Below are 18410 nucleotides of genomic sequence, written 5' to 3'. Positions count from 1 at the left end.
CCTTTAAGACTTTTGTTCCGGTTCCGGTTGCTCTCCTTCAGGTCGCGGTAAATGCGACTGAAGAGAGGTAAGTTGATGCTCCTTCTAAAAGTTGTCTTTATTTTAATACAACATGTAATTTTGTTCTAAAATGCACTTTAATCTTATTCAAACATGTATGAAGTTTGTGTTAATGATATGATGAGTTATAACATATTTCGGAGAGAATTCATTAAGCATGAGTGTGCAAGCTCTGTTGGCTAAAATAATGCCTTTTACTGACAGGCTGAATTGTGAGAGAAGGCCACAGACTCGAGCTTGTTCTTAAAATTATTTTTATTCATGCAGGTATGTTTTCGTCCATTCTTCTATATTGTTTTGAGTTTATGTAAAATGCTTTAATTTTTTTATGAAATCTGTTGAACAAACAACTGAAAAACTGAAATACATGTTTATAAAGATGTCAAAAGTGTAAAATGTTTCAGTTCTGCAACTTAAGAGAGAGGCTGAATTGTGAGAGAAGGCCACAGACTCAAGCTTGTTCTTAAAATTATTTTTATTCATGCAGAATAAAATCTGGCCTGAGAAATTTCTGCTGCCCACTCTCGTTCATCGACCAACACAACGCATAGCCTATAGCTAAGCGAAGACCGGTGTAGCAGTCGATTCTGTTCCCTACCGGAATTCCTGTTCCCCCTGAACGAGCCGTGTCTGCTGACAGTGCATGCGTCAAAGCCTTAATAAACCTTAATAAATCAAAGCCTTAATAAACATTACATTGAAATCTGTAATAACATTTTAAATTTGAAAGAAATAATCTGGATTGAATTGACAGATGGGGAAAAACTCGCTTCTAATACAAATAAAAAATAAAAACAATAAAAAACCGCTTAAATTTTGGGAAAAAATACAATCCTTTTTTAACCTTTTGGCTTCCCGTACATCCAGTTGTGCTTCTTGCTCGTATTCAGTTCTGATGGTACGCATGGTAACTGGGCAACTACGCATGATTTGTAGTATGATTGCGTAAAGGGAACAGGAATTCCGATAGGGAACAGAATCGACTGCTTCACCGGTCACACGTGCTTACTGTTTTTATTATCAATCATTCTGATCACTTACTTTATTCCACTCGGCTCATGTGATTTATTAAAATATTCACCCAGGAACACTAAATTTAGAACAGCGTTCTCTGTCTGTACCGTATTGACTTTTGCTATTATTCTTGTTCACTGACTCATTCATTAAACTGAACAGCCAATCAGAGTTCTCTCTCTCACGACAGCCCGATTTATTTATTTATTTATTTATTTATTTATTTATTTATTTATTTATTTTTGGCCCAAAAAAACACAACGCCATCCAACTAGAGCCAACGGTACGGAACACCAAATCGCTTAAAAACAGCCCAACATTGTCCGACGGCCGATCGTCGGCTTAGTGTGTCCCTGTCATTAACCATATCCCTACCCTACCCATAAGTTCTCTCTAAAATCAGAGGAAAATGATGGTGAATAACACTGATGTAGAAGCATCTAACTCTTGCCTAAACTTGACATAAACTGTAAACTTGTCCCTCAAATCTGGTTTGTTGAATGGAATGTTGTTCCAGGATCAATAAAGATATTGATTCAGGAACATATTGTGCTTGGCGAAATCAGGTTCTGCCATGATTTGGCTATCTTGGCTCTCCAAATAGGGACTCACCCTAGATGTCTGTAGTTTTATATAAAGTTATTTATTATGCAGACTATCTGAACTGTTTCCAGTTTTTCTAAGTGAGTACAGTAGTGGCCAAAAGTGATGTCTGAGGGGGATATTTGGTTTTAATGGCCCTACAAGTTCGATTAAACCATCAAAATATGAGGATAACCATCTTCCATATGATGGAAGAACAAAACACTAAACTTGGTTAAGGTATGGTTCACTCTTGTTTTTACATGTATTTATAATTTCTTTGTATGACAGCCTGCCAAAAAAATATGTCTGCACAATTTGGCATGTTTCATTGTGTTGTCACAAATAAAACAATTGACTCCAAGCACAACTACACAATGTGCTCACACAATCTTTAATATTATTTGAATAAAGATGTCAATTTTCCTAGGCCAGACCTCACTTTTGGCCACTACTGTACATCCCTAGATGGGAGGATTTCTCATATTTAACTTCCTCATTTCCCACCTTAAATATATAAAACATTTATTTTTGTGAATGGATGCAGCACTATCGCCAATAGAAATGGACAACTTTAAAGGCGATTTTCTCAATATTCCGATTTTTTTGCACCCTCAGATTCCAGATTTTCAAATAGTTGTTTCTCGGACAAATATTGTCCTATCCTAATAAACCATACATCAATGGAAAGATTGTGTATTCAGCTTTCAGATGATGTATAAATCTCAATTTTAGAAAAAATACACATAAGACTGGTTTTGTGGTCCAGGGTCACAATTGTACTGTAATAGCCTAGATCACAATATTGAATAAACGTCTTAATAAACTGAATGCACACAGTACTAAGAAACTATTTTCCTTTATTTTTGTTTATTCTAGAAGCAATGCTCAAAACAAATATTATATACATATAAAATCTGGCATAAAGCTGAGAAAATTATGTTCTTTAAAGACAACAACATGTATAAGCAATGCTTTATCCAGGGCTTAAAAAACAGAAGAAAAAAAAATCCAATCGTTCACTCCGAGCAGAATCAGTATTTTAACATTTCTGTTTATGCGCTCTTTCTTTAACAGTATCGTTCCGAAAACGGATTAATTAGAAAAAATACTGGTTAATAAAAAAACAAAAAAAATTGCCTACACTTTATACCAGAGCTTGTGACTAAACCTCATAACTTCATGGATCCTTAAACTGTCGCCAAACCTCGCACGCATTTTGGAGACTGTTTGCGGTGCAAGGGTAAATAAAAAACTGGTTATTTTATAAGTACCGCATTTTCTTTATTCAAAACTGTATTTGAGGAGCGGAGTGTCTTTGTCTGGAATTTGCCATATAGTCATCCTGTGCATAACACTTTGTCTTTTATAACACATGATTTTTGCCAAATCTATTAAACAATGGTAAAAACTGTTCTACAGTAACCTGCAATTTTCGCTAGTTTCAAAACACACCACGCTGGATAGAATCGGATATGGTAACATATCCTTGGATAAACTCCTGCGATCCATAGCTAATGCCTGCACATTGCCTTGCGACTTACAGAGGATGATTTGACAACTGAGCGCGGGCATTTCACTCACGTTGGATGCGTCAAAGTCAGATTTGCATAGGTTCTACTATTTGAATTCATGATTGGTTGACTGCCAAATTAAAATCTTAAACAGAACAATAAAATAACGTTATTAACCGGTTAATGGTATTTTCAAATAAGCGTTTATGTTCAGAATGTTCCATCAGTGGCGGGGAAAGAGTTAATACTCAACCATTGCCTTGCTGTGTGTATTGTAGGGCTGCACAACATTTTTGTTTTTCTGTGATATACATTGCGATATGAAAAAGTCACCAGATGATTTTAATAGCTCAATTTGTAAAGAATTAATCATTCTAGGATAATTGGGTTGATTTTGTTGGGGAGAATTTTTTTTTTTTTTACAAGCATAGATAGATCAAATAGAACAAAGATACAAATGAAAATTATGCAGTGATTTAGATTTTTGGGTTTAGTCTAACCGTATTCAGGTACAGCAATTGAATAATCAAATGTAAAATAACACTGCATAGTCTTCACTGTGTAAATTAAATATAATTAATATAATTAATTCATACAATTTATCTTTGTTAAAGCTACAAAAGCAATTTTCTCTTTTGTTGTTTGATTAACATTGGTGACACAAACAGTTGCGGGTATATTAGGCTGCCGTTACTTTAAGAAGAAATGCAAGGATCCAATATAATGATACGCATCCATTTTCTTTCTCAATTGTTTACAACACATAACCGACAGTGTTTATTCAAGCTCAAAAAGAAGAGAAATAGAACTGAATTCGGTGCTCACGTTCTGTCTGCGTGACTTTGTGTCAGAAAACAGTGCGCAAGTTCCAGTCGTCTTGTGTTTTATGTTTAAAGTGCCAGGACTTGCAACACATGCAAATGATTAACATTCACTCTACGATGGTAAAACTCTGCAAATAAACTGCGAATCACATGCGTTCCGAACCGGGGGGCAGTTGGTCTGTACGGATCACAGATCAACTACGATCTCTATACTTGACATCGCACATCTTGCAATGTGACTATCGTGGATGCGCACATCGCGATATTGATTCTAAAATGACATATCGTGCAGCCCTAGTGTATTGATAATTTGTTGTATTCAGGATATTCTCCTCTTACTTTCTAAGGTGAATAGGTATGGGCATCACACAGGCCGCTATGCATGTGTTCGGGCCTGGAGTCATGCTCATGTTCTCCCAATGTGCTGTTGCAGGATCATAGCGGTGCACGAATTTGATATCTTTGTAGTTATCATGGCAGTAGCCTCCGATAACGTAGATCTTCCCCTCTAAGACAGCTGATGCTGACCCAGCATGAGGCACTGGGATTGGCATAATGGCACTCCAGGAGTTGGCCACAGGGTCATAGACCTCACAGCCTAATTGATCTACCAGATGGCCATCAGCATCGCTTGAAACCCCACCAGCCACGTACAGACGGTCACCCAGGGTCTCCATGCAGTGCAGCGCTCTGTCATTTCTCATCTCACCCAGGTTAGTGGATCCTCGTTCTGGGTGGTAAAGGATCATAGACGACAGGCATTGGTACTGGCTGTTTAAGCCTCCGGATAGGAAGATTGTGCCATTCCATACACTGGCTGCATGACAGCATAGAGCTTGGTCTAATGGGTAGACAAAACTGGAGAAGTAGAGAATTAAGAAGAGAAGGGCCAGGTTTACCAGCATCACTCACTATTATAACCAAGCTATTCGAAAAAATTTGACTTTTGCTATACATTCACAATATGATCTATGATATTTAAATCTACCTACTTTAAATCTACTATTAAACTCTTACTCTGAATAAAGTTATTTATTGAAGTAGGACATGATTCAGAATTAAATTGTTGTTAGTCCTGAAACAACATTCCTAATTAATCATGGAAAATGAGGATATGGGGGATAGACATACAATACATACAAGACATGTAAGTAATGTTATTAACCTGGCTGTCGATCAATTCCTGGTGACACAAACCTCCTGAAAATATTTTGTGAAAAGTAGACCTTAAGACAGTACAGTACATCTATCAATCTCAAACTTGTTTTCATTTGTTCAAAGTTAAAAATGGCGCCTACCTTTATATGTAAACAAATCAAATTAGGGCTGGGCGATATATCGCATGACATTGTTATGCGCATCTCGTCAGTAAAGCCGATTCCTTGATTAGTAGTAAATCGCCATCACCTGCTTTCAAATGGAGCGGCATTTACTACACAGAGCCGTAGTTCACTGACAAGCTGACCCATATCTCATTAATTATCGCAGGCGATACGTCCGCGATAATTAATGCATTATGGCTTAGCTTGTCAGTGAACTACGGCTCTGTGTAGTAAATGCTGCTCCATTTGAAAGCAGGTGATGGCGATTTACTACTAATCAAGGAACCGGCTTTACTGACGAGATGCGCATAGCAATGTCATGCGATATATCGCCCAGCCCTAAATCAAATATTAGGGTAAGGGTTTGATCTGGGGTTTCGGTCTTGAACAACATTCACACATGGTTTAGGGTTTGCAGTTGTGTTTGGTCTGTGATTACTTGCTAGATATGTTTCAAGAACAACAGCTGATGTGGTGTGTGCTATTTATTTACTGTACTAACCTCCAAGAATTTGTGTTGGGACAGTAGACCTCTACACTCTCCATGTTGACCCCCGAGTATCTCTCTCCTCCAATAGCATATAGTTTACCATTCAGGACCACTACAGCGAAGCTGCCTCTTCTCTCATGCATATCAGCCAACCTTTGCCAGAAGTTTTGGATAGGATCATACCTAAATCAGAGATTGAACAAGTAGTCCATAGTATGAGGGGGTAAACTTGAACAAGGTTAGACAGAAAAAGCCTCATATTTCATCTTACATGTAGGTGCATTTCATTGTATCAGCTTTGCCATAATAATGCCGTCCACCAACTACGTAAAGCTTCCCCCTTATCGTTCCAACTCCATGACTGAATCTTGGTTTCTCGGGTAAAGTTCCCAGCATTTTCCACTCTACTTTCTTCACCAATCCGACATGGTTCTGCAAAGAATTGCTAAACCACATTTCCCTGCAGGGTCTATGTTTGTCAAAATTATCAGTGATCTTCTCACCCCCAACAAGGACTATAGTGTCTTTAGGCATGTAGACCCTGATATTTGACTGGACATCTGAAGAACTGGAGAAGAACTCCTTAAAGAGAGACTTATAGACATTTTTGGCAACAATTCTAAGCCAAGATGTAACAGACATGACTTCATCGAACTCCTTAAAGGTCATGAGAGGAAAGCGGATGGTCCCCATCAGCTCTCTGGAGAATTTCACCCGTTGTTTGGGATAGGCTTCGATCCAAGACATGACTGCTTTGAACACAGGCAACTCAGAGAGAACGTAGAGGGAGTCACTTTGAAGGTATTTCTTAAATTTTTCCACAGGAAGATCATGGAACTTCGGAGTGATGGACACATCTTGAAAGTGCCTCAAGATGAAGTTATTGGCAAGTGCAAGTAGGTCAGACATCCCATAGGCCTCTGCGAAAGATACAACGTCCAGGCAGCTGTAAGCATCTATTTCTTGTTCCAGGAAGTTAAGGCATAATGAGTAGGCAGTCTGAAACTGTAATTGAAGAGATGTACAGGTGAGATCAAACACGCAGCCCCATCCAAGAGCAAGAACCCCACTGTAACTGTAGTGGAGGAGGGCCTCAAACTTGGCAGCCCTGACTAACTGCAGAGACACCAATTTCTGCCTGCTCTCCTTCATACCGCTGGTAAACATGCCTCTGAAGTAGTCACTGCTGGCAACCAGGAGCACCCGGTGAGCTTCAAGGGGGTGGGAAATAAATACAAGTTTACGAGCAGTTTCGCAAATGCACAGGGGATCAAATTAATGCTTTGATGTCTACATTTCTACAACATGAAGGAATCATCTAATTTATGCTTAGGAAACTTAAACCTCATATTAACAAATGTCTTACCATGAAACACTCTTCCCTCTGCTTCAAGCTCCACATCACATCCCACTCTCTCTGTCCACAGCTGTCGGATATGCTGTAGACTATCATTCATATGTTCCTTAGCAGAAAAACTTTGTCTGCCTTCTTTCTTCCCTATTGCCTTGTCCTGTTCTCTTTGTTCCTCCTCTGTGCAGAGTTCCAGAACTCTCTGAGCTTCAAGGCTAACAGCTGCAGTCCTGACCAACTCCATATTTGCTTTGTTCAGAATCCTGATGTTCCCCGTATAGGCAAACTCTACCACTGCTGCCAACCCCGAACCATGAACCTCGGGCCCCAAACACAATGCGATAATCTGTTCTTGTCTGGGTTTCTGTCTGAGCCTCAACTGAATAAGGTTACTGACCGCAGCCAGGACAATAGAATGAACCTGGAATTGATGTCCGTCCTCTGTGTAGATGGTCAAGTCAGTGAGGACAGAATACAACTTCATGTTCTCCAGAGCCTCGAAAACCACACCTGGGTACGCTGGATCGGAGTATAGCTTCTTGGGATACATGTCGCAATCATCAAAATCTTCAAAACTGCAATGGCCATCATATTCATCTGATGAGTCTGTCATCTGCTGCTCTTTAAATGTTAAACCTCTAAAAGTTGAGTCTTTTTCAGAATCTCCAATGTCATTGGTACTGACGGAAACAGCTGCAAAACAGTTATCATCATCGTCATCATCATATTTATCGTGAGGTTTATCAGTGCCTTTATCTATATGTTTACATGTAGCAACTGAAACGTCACCATTTGTAGACCTAAAGGTGATGATAAACAGGGCAACTTTTTGAGCAATGTTGCTGGGCAATCTTGCCAATCGATTGTTGCTTGGGCACTTTCCCATTGAAAATGGGCAATAAATATATATCTGGATAATTTAGATCGGTCATGGGCCCTGTCTCATCTGGTTGCCTGTTGACGGCAACATTGTCCAGCAACATTGCCCAAAAAGTTGCCCTGTGTATCATCACCTTAATAGGTAAACTGTTACTATATTCTTCATCATTATCTTTGTTGTCGTATTTATCAGCATTCTCTACATTACTGTTGTTGTCATATTTATTGGCATACTCTTCATCACCTGCCTTATCATTATTTGTACACATAACGTCACTGTCACTGTTTACATGCATTAAAGGAAAACTAATACTACATCCATCACAGTCATCAACAGCCTTCTCACTTTCATATGCTTGTACTTGCAGCTCCTCTTCTTCCGACCACTCATTTTCCTCCACTGGATTCTCCCAGTCATCCTCTTTTTCGCCCATATTCATCCATCCATTTCCATCATTCATGTTTTCATCGTCTCTGACTGTTCTCCATGAACTTCTCCACTTTCTCTGAAGACACTGCTGATCAATTGCCATTGTGTCTTCAGGTTTCTATAAAAAGCAAAAAACTTCTTTACTAATGTTAAAAAAAAATAAAAAATAAAAAAACAAAAAAACAGAACAAGTTGCATCAAATCTGTTTCTTAACTTCTCTTGAATCTCTCTGTTGATGTGGGATCTTATGCTGTAGTCAGGTATGCAAAAAAGATCAGTGTCTCACAAGCTCACAATGTTATCATCATAATGCTATTTTTACCTCTAGCATTCACTATGATCACATCACAAGCCATCTAATGTAATCACGTGCTCCACCATTCTTTTTCAGATAATGTCACCAATTCCTTTTACTTTTCAGCTGTACCACTCAATTTGATTAAAAGAAAAACAGGTTGTAAACACCATTGTGTTTAAAGAACATCATGGCAAAGAATGTCTTCCAAATCTAAAATATCAGTCTAATAAATGTTACGCTTTCTTTATTGTGTTGAAATATGCAGTTCTCAGTCACATTACATCTAAAACATCTAAAAAGAAATTACCTTTTGCACTGATACTGGTACTTTCCACAACTCAACACTGCACTGGGATGATTTTAAAAGAGGAACTCCGTGACTTTGCCTGCGTGAGAACACTATGTGCCTGCGGTGTTCTGGCTCAGTTCTATTAAGTGACTATTATGTGACATGAATTGGAAGGCCAAACATATATAATGGTAAAAAAAGTGTTGTCCTTCATCCTCTTTTTTTATTACCATTTTAAAGCTCTTTTAAACTGATGCTATTTGCGTTGATATTTATCATATTGGCAAATGCAATTCCAAAAGGTGTGTGAGTGGCTTCAATTTCCAGATACCAAGTATATGGCCACCCATACTCGGAATTGGCCAAATGCATTTAACCTATCCAAGTTAGTGCACACACATTATAAGCAATGAGTAGTGAACACACACACTGCAAACTGTGGACACACAAACCAGCAGCGGTGGGCAGCCATTTTGCCATGGGGGGGTTAGGTGTCTTGCTCAAGGGAACTTCAGTTGTTTCCTGCTGGTATTGAGAATCAAACCTCCAACTTTTGGGTTACCAGTTTGACTCTAACCATAAGGCCACGACTGCCCCCTATTCTGGGCCATAAGACATTTTGGAGTATGTTCCGGGAGCATGTGATGGCTGGCATTAGATTCTGATTGAGTCAGTGGAATCATGTTTCTCCTCCACAGCCTGGGAATGCTATCTGGGTCAAGGAGTCCAGGGCAGGTATAAACAAGCAATTTATAGACTTGAAGGTTAATTTTCTTTTTAAAAATGCTTTAACTGAAACTTTACACGATAAAACATTTTAGTTTTTTTGTTGTTTGTTTGTTTGTTTATTTGAACACTTTAATAACATTTTCATATGACATTTATGTCATTAACAATAATAATAATACTGCATACTGCTATAACATTGCCTGGCTAAATTCTTCTAATAAACACACACACACACACACACACACACACACACACACACACACACACACATAGCCTGGATCATAAGGCTTCTCCATGTCTTTTGTCTGTCCATGTATGGAAATCGTGAAAAAGCGAGACAACAGATGGAAACCCGTTGCTCTTTAAGAGCCACAAACAGAGGAGCAAATGTCACTGTCAGCCTTGGATTGGAATCCCACCGGAGATGCCAAGAGGCCACGGAGAGACAGACAGAGAGAATATGCTCATGCTAAGACTCTAGAAATGCATAATTGCCTTTCTATAGCCCCTTTCACACAGAGATTCCGGAAAATACACGGATAAAGTGACCCGGGATTTGACCCGGGTTCGTTTGATTTTGGTTCATTCACACTGCCAGTGATTTTCCGGAATCAGAGAGTGCGTTCACACACAACCCGTGTATGTCCCGGAAAGACACGTGACATCGATGTGACTTGTAATGTCTCAGCAGCGTCTTCAGTTTGCTTATGAGCTGCGATTTGTGCTTGTGCATTTATTTCTCTGATTCGATCATAAACTTGCGCATTACGTACCGCTTCACAGCTGGCGAACGATCCCGCGCTTCAGCGTCATCACTGCGACACGGCATTATTACGGCTTTTGTTCACACAGCGCGCGTTCCGGGACTGAATACGGCAATGTTACTAGGTCCCCAACCCGGCATCGATGCCGGCATCAATCCCGGGTCGTGTTTGCGTTCACACAGAAGGCGTTCTGGCAATTTGCCGGCAATTTCCCGGGTTCAATGCGCTGTGTGAAAGGGGCTTAATTAATATAGTGACCAAAAGAATCTGGAAATTGAAGCCACTCTCACGCCTGTTGGAATTTCAATGCAAATGACATCTGTTTAAAAGAGATTTAAAATGGTAAATAAAATTTAAAAAAAAAAAAGGATGAAGAACAACAAAAATATTTTTTATATTTACTATTATATTTGTCAATGCCCTCTGTAGGCTTGAAAATCAACAAAGACTTTTGCCATTTGGAATTCCTAAAGGTGCTGATAGGGATCAAGGACTGTAGGCTAAGATGTGCTTACATCAGGGTCTTTTAGTTTTCACGGGGCAGCAGGGGAAGCTGTAATCTTCTGACTGGTCAATTTGAATGTCTCACATTTGGGTTACAGTCAAATGTTCAAGGAAGAGATAAAAGTAGATTATAACAGTTGGTCTGTCTCTTCTTTTTTTCTCAGGGTCCCTTTCTTTGGGTCCTCTTCTTTGTCTCTTCATCTTGGGGGCCTTTCACTTCCTCTCTACCTGATCTCTGCCTTTCTTCTCTCTTTTTCTCTACACTTCCTCTCTTTCTCTCTATTGCTCTCTCTCTCTCTCTCTCTCTCTCTCTCTCTCTCTCTCTTTCTCTCTAGGTAGCAATCTACATACATGCTTGGTACAATTACTTGTGTTTTGTACAGTTTTTACATTTAATTTGTAACCAATTCAAGTGTAACCATGACCAAATACTGTGCTAACTAGTTTTGATTAAGTATTAACATTAATGTGCTACCTATGGCAATACAGTATCGTCACACTATAGCAATGCTCTCCCCATATATTTTCATATTATAACTGCACATATTATCACTGTAAGTGGGATACCCTCTCTTGGGTCCTTCATGCTTTGTTCACGCTCAGGCAGACTTTAGGGGCCTTTAGTATGGCTAACACTTTGTCGATTTTTTTTCTAATTTCCTCTAATAGGTGTAGTTCACCCTTCCCTGATAGGGTTTCCTTATTAGGGTCTATGGTCCCTGCTTCTAGCCTAGTCTAAGTTGGGGATCACAGTATTGGGTGAGCATTGGACTCCCCTCACTTAAAGGGTCCTCAGCTCCCCAGAGAACCCATCTCTGGGCCCTGGTGAGAAGTGGGTATGCCTGAGCTTTGCATCCCTTCCCACTGGTTGAGCACCCTTAATTTAGGAGTGCTGGCCTTGCAAGATCCTGACTCTAGGTAAGACGGGATGGAGAATGTTGCTACTAAAATGTTCCCCTGTGGTGTTTAGGGGTTGAACCAGATAACCCTATATATCATGCCTCATGTAAGGCTCATGCCTAACCCTATTGGTGGGTTTCTAAGTAGGTAGCTTTTTTATGTTTCATGAAGCTGGGCTGCCTCCCCACAGGATGGCTTTCCAAGTAGGCAGCCCCTTCATGAGTCAATACTAAGGTTGAAGTTGTCTCCCCCTGAAAGTGGGTTCCTTAAGTAGACAGCTCACTTAGGTTGTGAGTGACAGGCAAGGGAACCATTGTTTTCCTGTGACAGTATTCCCTTAAAGATAATGTCTGGCTTAGAGGCTGGCATTACCAGTAAGTGAATCTTACTCTGGCATCTAAGTCCGTTGAATTTGTGCTTGTCACAGTGATTTAGCCAGTCTTTCCCTCAGCATGGTGGCGTGGGTATTTGCTCCCCAAAGTGTCCTCTAGAGCAGTGGTTCCCAAACCTGTCCTGAAGGCACCCCAACAATGCACGTTTTCTTTGTCTCCCTAATCAAACACACCTGATTCAACTCATCAGCTCATTATCACATGGGTTAATGAGCTGATGAGTTGAATCAGGTGTGTTTGATTAGGGAGACAAAGAAAATGTGCAGTGTTGGGGTGCCTTCAGGACAGGTTTGGGAACCACTGCTCTAGAGTACGCAGTGCGAGTTCCCTTTCAAAAAGGTGCGTTTCAGGATACGCATGTAACCATGATTCCCTGTGAACAGGAACGGGAACGAGACTGGCCTGCCTGTCTACATCTTCTTCAGACAAAGTTGGTGACGTCTAATATAGGTGCCCTTTATTCTCATGGTTGCACCAGTAGTGCCGTCACTGACTGTCATCGGCCAGCGACATTGACGCATTTAAACATGCTTCAGACACCAGTCATGCTGAAGGCGTTCCCCAAAGTGTCCTCCTGAAGACACAGTGTCTCGTTCCCCTTCTCACCGTGTGTGCCGCAAGGCTATAAATAGATGAGCCACAGCTGCATCGACAGGATATTTTGTCTGAAGAGCAGTCCTGGGACATCTTCAGCATGGCAATACAGCGCAGGATCTTGTTCCGTTTTTTCAGGGAACAGGATTACAATCAAGTAACCTGAGACATTCCCTTTCAAAAGCTACAATCGATGCTGTGCTGATCAGCGCATTGGGAACGAGAATACCCACGCCGCCGTGCTTGGAGGTGTCTGGACCCCTTAGGGTTGTGTAGTGTGTGCGCACAAGAACACAAGAAGGTCTCAGGCATGAGCTTGTGATGTCAACTCAAGGACATGTGAGTGGCATGAACATCCAAACTATAGAATCTAATGAATGTGTGTGGAGAGGACCAGCCTGCCGCATCACAAACATGCTGTATGGGGACAACCCCCTCCAAGGCTTGGGAGGAAGAGACCCCCCTAGTAGAATGAGCCCTGATGCCTACTGGCGAAGCTTGACTGCGCGCCTCAGAAGCAAGGGCAATAACATCTCTTTTACCCAATGTGAAATTGTCTGTTTTGTGGCGGCCACCTCTGTTACGGCCTCCATGACAAACAAATAGTTGCTCTGACTTACACCAGTGAGCTAGTGCGGTGGACGTAGGTCTGAAGAGCATGGACTAGACACAGTCTGTGAAGTCTCTCCTGACCCGGCGTTGTGAACAGAGTAGGGCAGAAGGCTTCAAGAGTGACTGGATATACGGTCGAGAAGGGAACCTTAGGTTAGTCAGGATGAGGATGCAAGATTATTTTTAAAGAAGTGATAGCCATAAGAAAAACCATCTTAAAAGTCAGAAGTTTATCAGACGCTGACCCTAGAGGTTCAAAGGGGGTCTCAACCAGACCCTCCAGGACCATAGCTAAGTCCCATGAAGGGATGTTGGTTTTAACAGAAGGCCTCTGCCGCCAGGCTCCACGAACGAAGCAGGCAAGCAGAGGATGTTTCTCAAGTGGCACCCTGTCAATCAAGGCATGGCAAGCAGATAAAGCGGCCACATCAACCCTGAGAGTGGCGGGGCATGTGCCTGCTGATCATTTTTTTCTTTGCAGGAAGTCCAGAACTGAAGCAATCTGGCAGTTAACTGGATCTGCATTGTGTGCAGTGCACCACCTTTCAAAGACACCCCATTTATTGGCATAACATCTTCTAGTGGAGGAAGCCCTAGCACTGAGAATGGTCTCTATGATATCAGCTGAAAACCCAGTGTCCCTCAGTTGGATCCCTTCCGGGGCCAAGCATGAAGGTTCCACGAATCGGGCTGGGGATATTGTCCCCTGCGTTTGAGACTGAAGGTCCCTCCTGTTCGTTATCGCCCAGTGCAAGCCGTTGAGGAGAGATACTGTATTATTTCTGAGAACCAAACTCTGTTCAGCCAACAAGGAGCTATCAGTAAGAGGCAAGGACCCTTGATGACGAACCTTGGCCAGGACTCCTAAGGGTGTAAATCGTCCTAAGGGACAGGAACTTAAGAAAAGCATTTTTTCCACTTAATTTAATGGCTGTTCAAAAGTAGCAGTGTATTCTGATGAAATAAAACAAATATTTTATTGTTTGTAAGGAGTTTTATTTTGTTGATTATGCTGAATAGAAAATAAATAGAAAAATACTTTTGTTCCTCAGACTGGTGGTAGACTTGAAGAATAAAGCTGGAGGACAGGTTTTAAGAAAGAACATATGCTAGGTTTCCCGCAGCACTTTGGAACTAAGGCGGCTGCCTAAGCAACACACGGGCCGGGTCGGGCCGATATTTCCCGCCACTATCCTCGGGCCGGGTCGGGCCGGGCCCTTGATCAAGCACTTGTGTTACAAAATGCAACACGTCACGTGTCATGCGCAGTGTCTCCTCCACTCTCACGCATCACACCGGGCCCGGGATAATAGGCTTTAAAAATATTGATTTTGTTTAAAAAATATTCTATATTCTAAAACCTTGTTGAATTATATTAGAGTTGTAGCCTAGGCCTACTCTTCCTAGGCCATCCAAAGTTCATTCTTGTTCATTTTCTGTGTTCATCATTCATTCACGTTTTTTTTTACGTTTCTTCATTCGGATCCATTTGCGATCTATTCCATTCTGAATAAACAAACAACGCAGTTTACATGTTTCGTCCTTGTTGCATTATTCATTAAGATAATAATGAATAAATCCACGCGCAATTATCCGTGAACTTGATAAATGTTGCAGATATGTTTTACTATGCACAAACAAATGCCTTTCAACTTATGTGTGCAAAATTCAGAAGTAAATGAATGTGCAGCAATTTTACAAATAGAGAGTCTGTAGGCCTACTATATGTGTTGTAGCCATTAAATAAGCTCATTTAGTTTCATATTTGTTAAAATATTATAATGTTATTTTTTTTTCCATCTATGTTGATTATGAAAAGTGAACAGCACGAGTAAGATAGGATGCACAATATATCGAGAGACATGGAGTGGGTCAGATATGATTTTAACCACTTCATTAAGTTTTGTTTTTTAGAAAGTGAATTTCATTTTGTATAGATTGTATCTTAATTTTAATCCATTTTTCATCAATGAATTACCTGTATTTAATAAATAAGAAGCAAATATAGCAGAAAATATAATCATGGAGGCGCCGCGGTCACTTGCATTGCACGTGAACTGGAGCGCATCTCATCATAAATTAACCAAAACTCAGTGTATGCCTCACAGACATGAGAAATATATCTAAAGAAAGCTTGAAATGTCTTTAAACGAAACAATTCAAACGAAAAGAAATAGGCAACTCTCTGATTAAGTTATCCATGATGTGCATTTCTCTCTGCACGTTGACTATGGAGACGGTGATCGTCAACTTCATCTTTGCAGTTGCAGCTGACACTGTTTATTAATAAAAATCAATGCACGCCTGTCACCTGATTTACAAATGCACATCTTGCTTGTTGCACGCACACATATTATGTACATATTACGAAATGACGCCACCCCTGGTTATAACGGCCCACGTATTAAAAAAAAAAAACATATTTTTTGGGCCCGATCTAAGCTCTACTTTCAATCTTTAAATATGTGATAAGCCTCTGAATCGTGTGATGCGTCCGAACAGCGGCTTTAATCTGGCATTTGGGTTAAAATTCAGTTGTTGATGTTTCAGTTGTTATGTTGTTTTGCACCTTTTAGAACAAATATTTTAAAATTTTTGTATAGTTTGTTAAAATTGCACATTGCAACTGTTATTTTGAAAAGCTGGTTATTTATAAATTATAAATTGTTATTTAAATTTAATATTTAGTGTTTAATAAATAATTTTTTTAATTTAGTACAGAGCCTGTAGTCTATCACAACCCCCCCCCCCCCTCCACCACCATCACCACCACCACCCCAACCTCACCACCTTAACTAACACATTTTCTGCGGGAAACCCTGATATGTCTAAAAATGTAAATAAAACACCCATGCTATTATCACAGGATCTTTCCCTCTACAGAACGTTTTCATCTTTTACACCAGTATGAGCAGTTTGTAGCCTACAACATAATGGAAATTCACTTGTGAAATTCTAGAAAGTTTTGTATTGATTAGTCAAATCTGAGTACTTGCGTTTCTGTTTTTTCCTCAGGCACAAGCCGTAAATCTCATGACCGATCTAAAAACTCCAAATTCTTAATCATTAACCAAGGGTAGCTCTATACAAATAAGAAGCACAGCGACTGTAGATCTTTGCTCTTCTCTTTAGCACCAGAGAAACTGTCATCATGGCTTTATTTCAGATCTTCTTCATCTCGATAATAAGTTCCTGCATGCCACACGATGCGGATATTATGACTCCTGTGGTGAATATCTTCTCTGAGTTGAAGGAGCTTAAAGCTTCGCTTGATGGACTGAGAACGGATCTGAACTCTGCTAAAAATGAACTCGAAGAGCAGAAAATCTTGATTCAGGACCTGCGGAAACAGGTTAAGGGTAAATTCTCCAATTTCTTGGGGGTTTGGATACAGTATCTGGACATTGTTGTAACTTTGCAACTATTACCATTTAGCATGAACAAGCATTATTCACATTTCCTTGTAGAAATACTCTTTTCCACACACAGAGAGTCCAAAAGTGGCATTCACTGCATCCATGTCGGCAACAGAGAGTACAAACCGAGGGCCTTTTAGTACAGAGACCAAACTCATCTTTGATAAAGTCCTAACCAACGTTGGTGATGCATACAACCCTGTCACAGGTAAACTGCATATTCTGTTTGACTTTCTGTGGTAAAAAAAAAAAAAAAAAAAAAAAAACTAAATAATTGTACTTTGTAGCATCGAGATCCTTGCTTTGTTCTGCTCTGTATAGCATATAAAACCAGAATGTACTCTATGCAAGTACACATGCTCCACAAAAAAGTACACAAACACACATAGAGTATTTCTATGCTCCAGATTTGGTTTAGTTGCTGTTTATTCTATATGATAAAATGTGACTAAAATATCTGTTGCAGGAGTCTTCACTGCACCTGTTAAGGGTGTGTATTACTTCAGGTACTCAGGCTCCGCGTTTGCCTCCCATGATATGGGTCTGAGCATCTTTAAAGGCACAGCACGATTTGTGTCTTCATACGAATATAATTCTGGGGATCGCAACGACCAAATGTCCAATGGAGCCGTGATGGAGCTGGATGTTGGAGAGGAGGTTCACGTGAAGCTGTGGATCAGATGCTGGATCTTTGTGGATCGACGGTACAACTATTCCACTTTCACAGGCTACCTTCTTTACCCACAGGATTCTGCTTCTGTATAATTTAATCAGTGTGAATTATTTAGCAAAATGTAAAAAAATAACTGTTTAAAAGTCGTGAAATTGTATCTCATGTTTCTTCAATTTGAATGAATTTAATTAAAAGGTTACTATTTCAGATATACAGACAAAAACAAGTCTTCCTCTATTACTTAAATTGCTCTTCTACAGAACACAAGTTTTGATTCACTTGTCACGTCCTGATTTGCTGAGTTAGACGCGTTCCTGTGTCAACAAATTGTGTTGATCCTGAAACAACATTCCTATCTGAAAATATAGTCTGAAGGCAGGGACGCACCAAACCATCGCAAAATAACTAGCGCTGATGAAACCCGACTATGTTGTCGCCTCGTGTCGCTTGTGTCATGGCAAAAAAGCTGTGCTTGAACACACAGAAAGAACGTCAAGTCATGTCAAGTCACCTTTATTTATATAGTGCTTTTTACAATACAGATTGTTTCACAGCAGCTTTACAGAGATAAAAGGAAAATAATGCAACAAAGTTTGTTTCCAGAAGAAAATAGTGTCACAGTCCAGCTTAGGTAAGCTCTGTGATGTTTCATTTTTTTGTAAAAAAATAAAAATTCTATATATATATATAGACATATACATATATATATATATATATATATACATATCTCCGCTCTGGAGAAAACTGTGATGTCTTCGTCCAGCTCACTTCA

At 40.0% G+C, this 18410-nt stretch overlaps 2 protein-coding genes across 2 annotated transcripts; one reads left to right on the top strand and one right to left on the bottom strand.

Moving 5' to 3' along the window:
* Positions 1 to 3847: 3847 nt before the first annotated feature.
* LOC307155218 (kelch-like protein 33) lies at positions 3848 to 8666 on the bottom strand. The gene is made up of 5 exons (XM_079865774.1): positions 8383 to 8666; positions 7173 to 7850; positions 6078 to 7017; positions 5819 to 5989; positions 3848 to 4852 (listed from the first exon to the last, which is right to left on the bottom strand). The coding sequence occupies exons 1-5, from the start codon at positions 8567 to 8569 to the stop codon at positions 4330 to 4332; spliced, it is 2499 nt and encodes an 832-aa protein (XP_079721900.1). The 5' UTR covers positions 8570 to 8666; the 3' UTR covers positions 3848 to 4329.
* A 7762-nt stretch (positions 8667 to 16428) lies between these two features.
* cbln11 (cerebellin 11) lies at positions 16429 to 18407 on the top strand. The gene is made up of 3 exons (XM_079865775.1): positions 16429 to 16908; positions 17039 to 17173; positions 17432 to 18407. The coding sequence occupies exons 1-3, from the start codon at positions 16701 to 16703 to the stop codon at positions 17728 to 17730; spliced, it is 642 nt and encodes a 213-aa protein (XP_079721901.1). The 5' UTR covers positions 16429 to 16700; the 3' UTR covers positions 17731 to 18407.
* The last annotated feature ends 3 nt before the right edge of the window (positions 18408 to 18410 follow it).

This window comes from Squalius cephalus (assembly GCF_949319135.1).
Source record: "Squalius cephalus genome assembly, chromosome: 3".
Lineage (NCBI taxonomy): Eukaryota > Metazoa > Chordata > Actinopteri > Cypriniformes > Leuciscidae > Squalius > Squalius cephalus.
This window is presented reverse-complemented; position numbering and strand designations above follow the sequence as displayed.

Bases quoted from the DNA above. Each gene is read 5' to 3' on its own strand.
- cbln11 (XM_079865775.1), top strand. From the start codon at position 16,701: ATGGCTTTATTTCAGATCTTCTTCATCTCGATAATAAGTTCCTGCATG. The intron at 16,909-17,038 runs GTAAATTCTCCA...TTCCACACACAG, and splicing joins CCTGCGGAAACAGGTTAAGG to AGAGTCCAAAAGTGGCATTC. The intron at 17,174-17,431 runs GTAAACTGCATA...TATCTGTTGCAG, and splicing joins TGCATACAACCCTGTCACAG to GAGTCTTCACTGCACCTGTT.
- LOC307155218 (XM_079865774.1), bottom strand. From the start codon at position 8,569: ATGGCAATTGATCAGCAGTGTCTTCAGAGAAAGTGGAGAAGTTCATGG. The intron at 7,851-8,382 runs GTGAGAAGGCTG...ACTGTTTTGCAG, and splicing joins GCAAGTACAAGCATATGAAA to CTGTTTCCGTCAGTACCAAT. The intron at 5,990-6,077 runs GTAAGATGAAAT...TCTCTGATTTAG, and splicing joins ACAATGAAATGCACCTACAT to GTATGATCCTATCCAAAACT.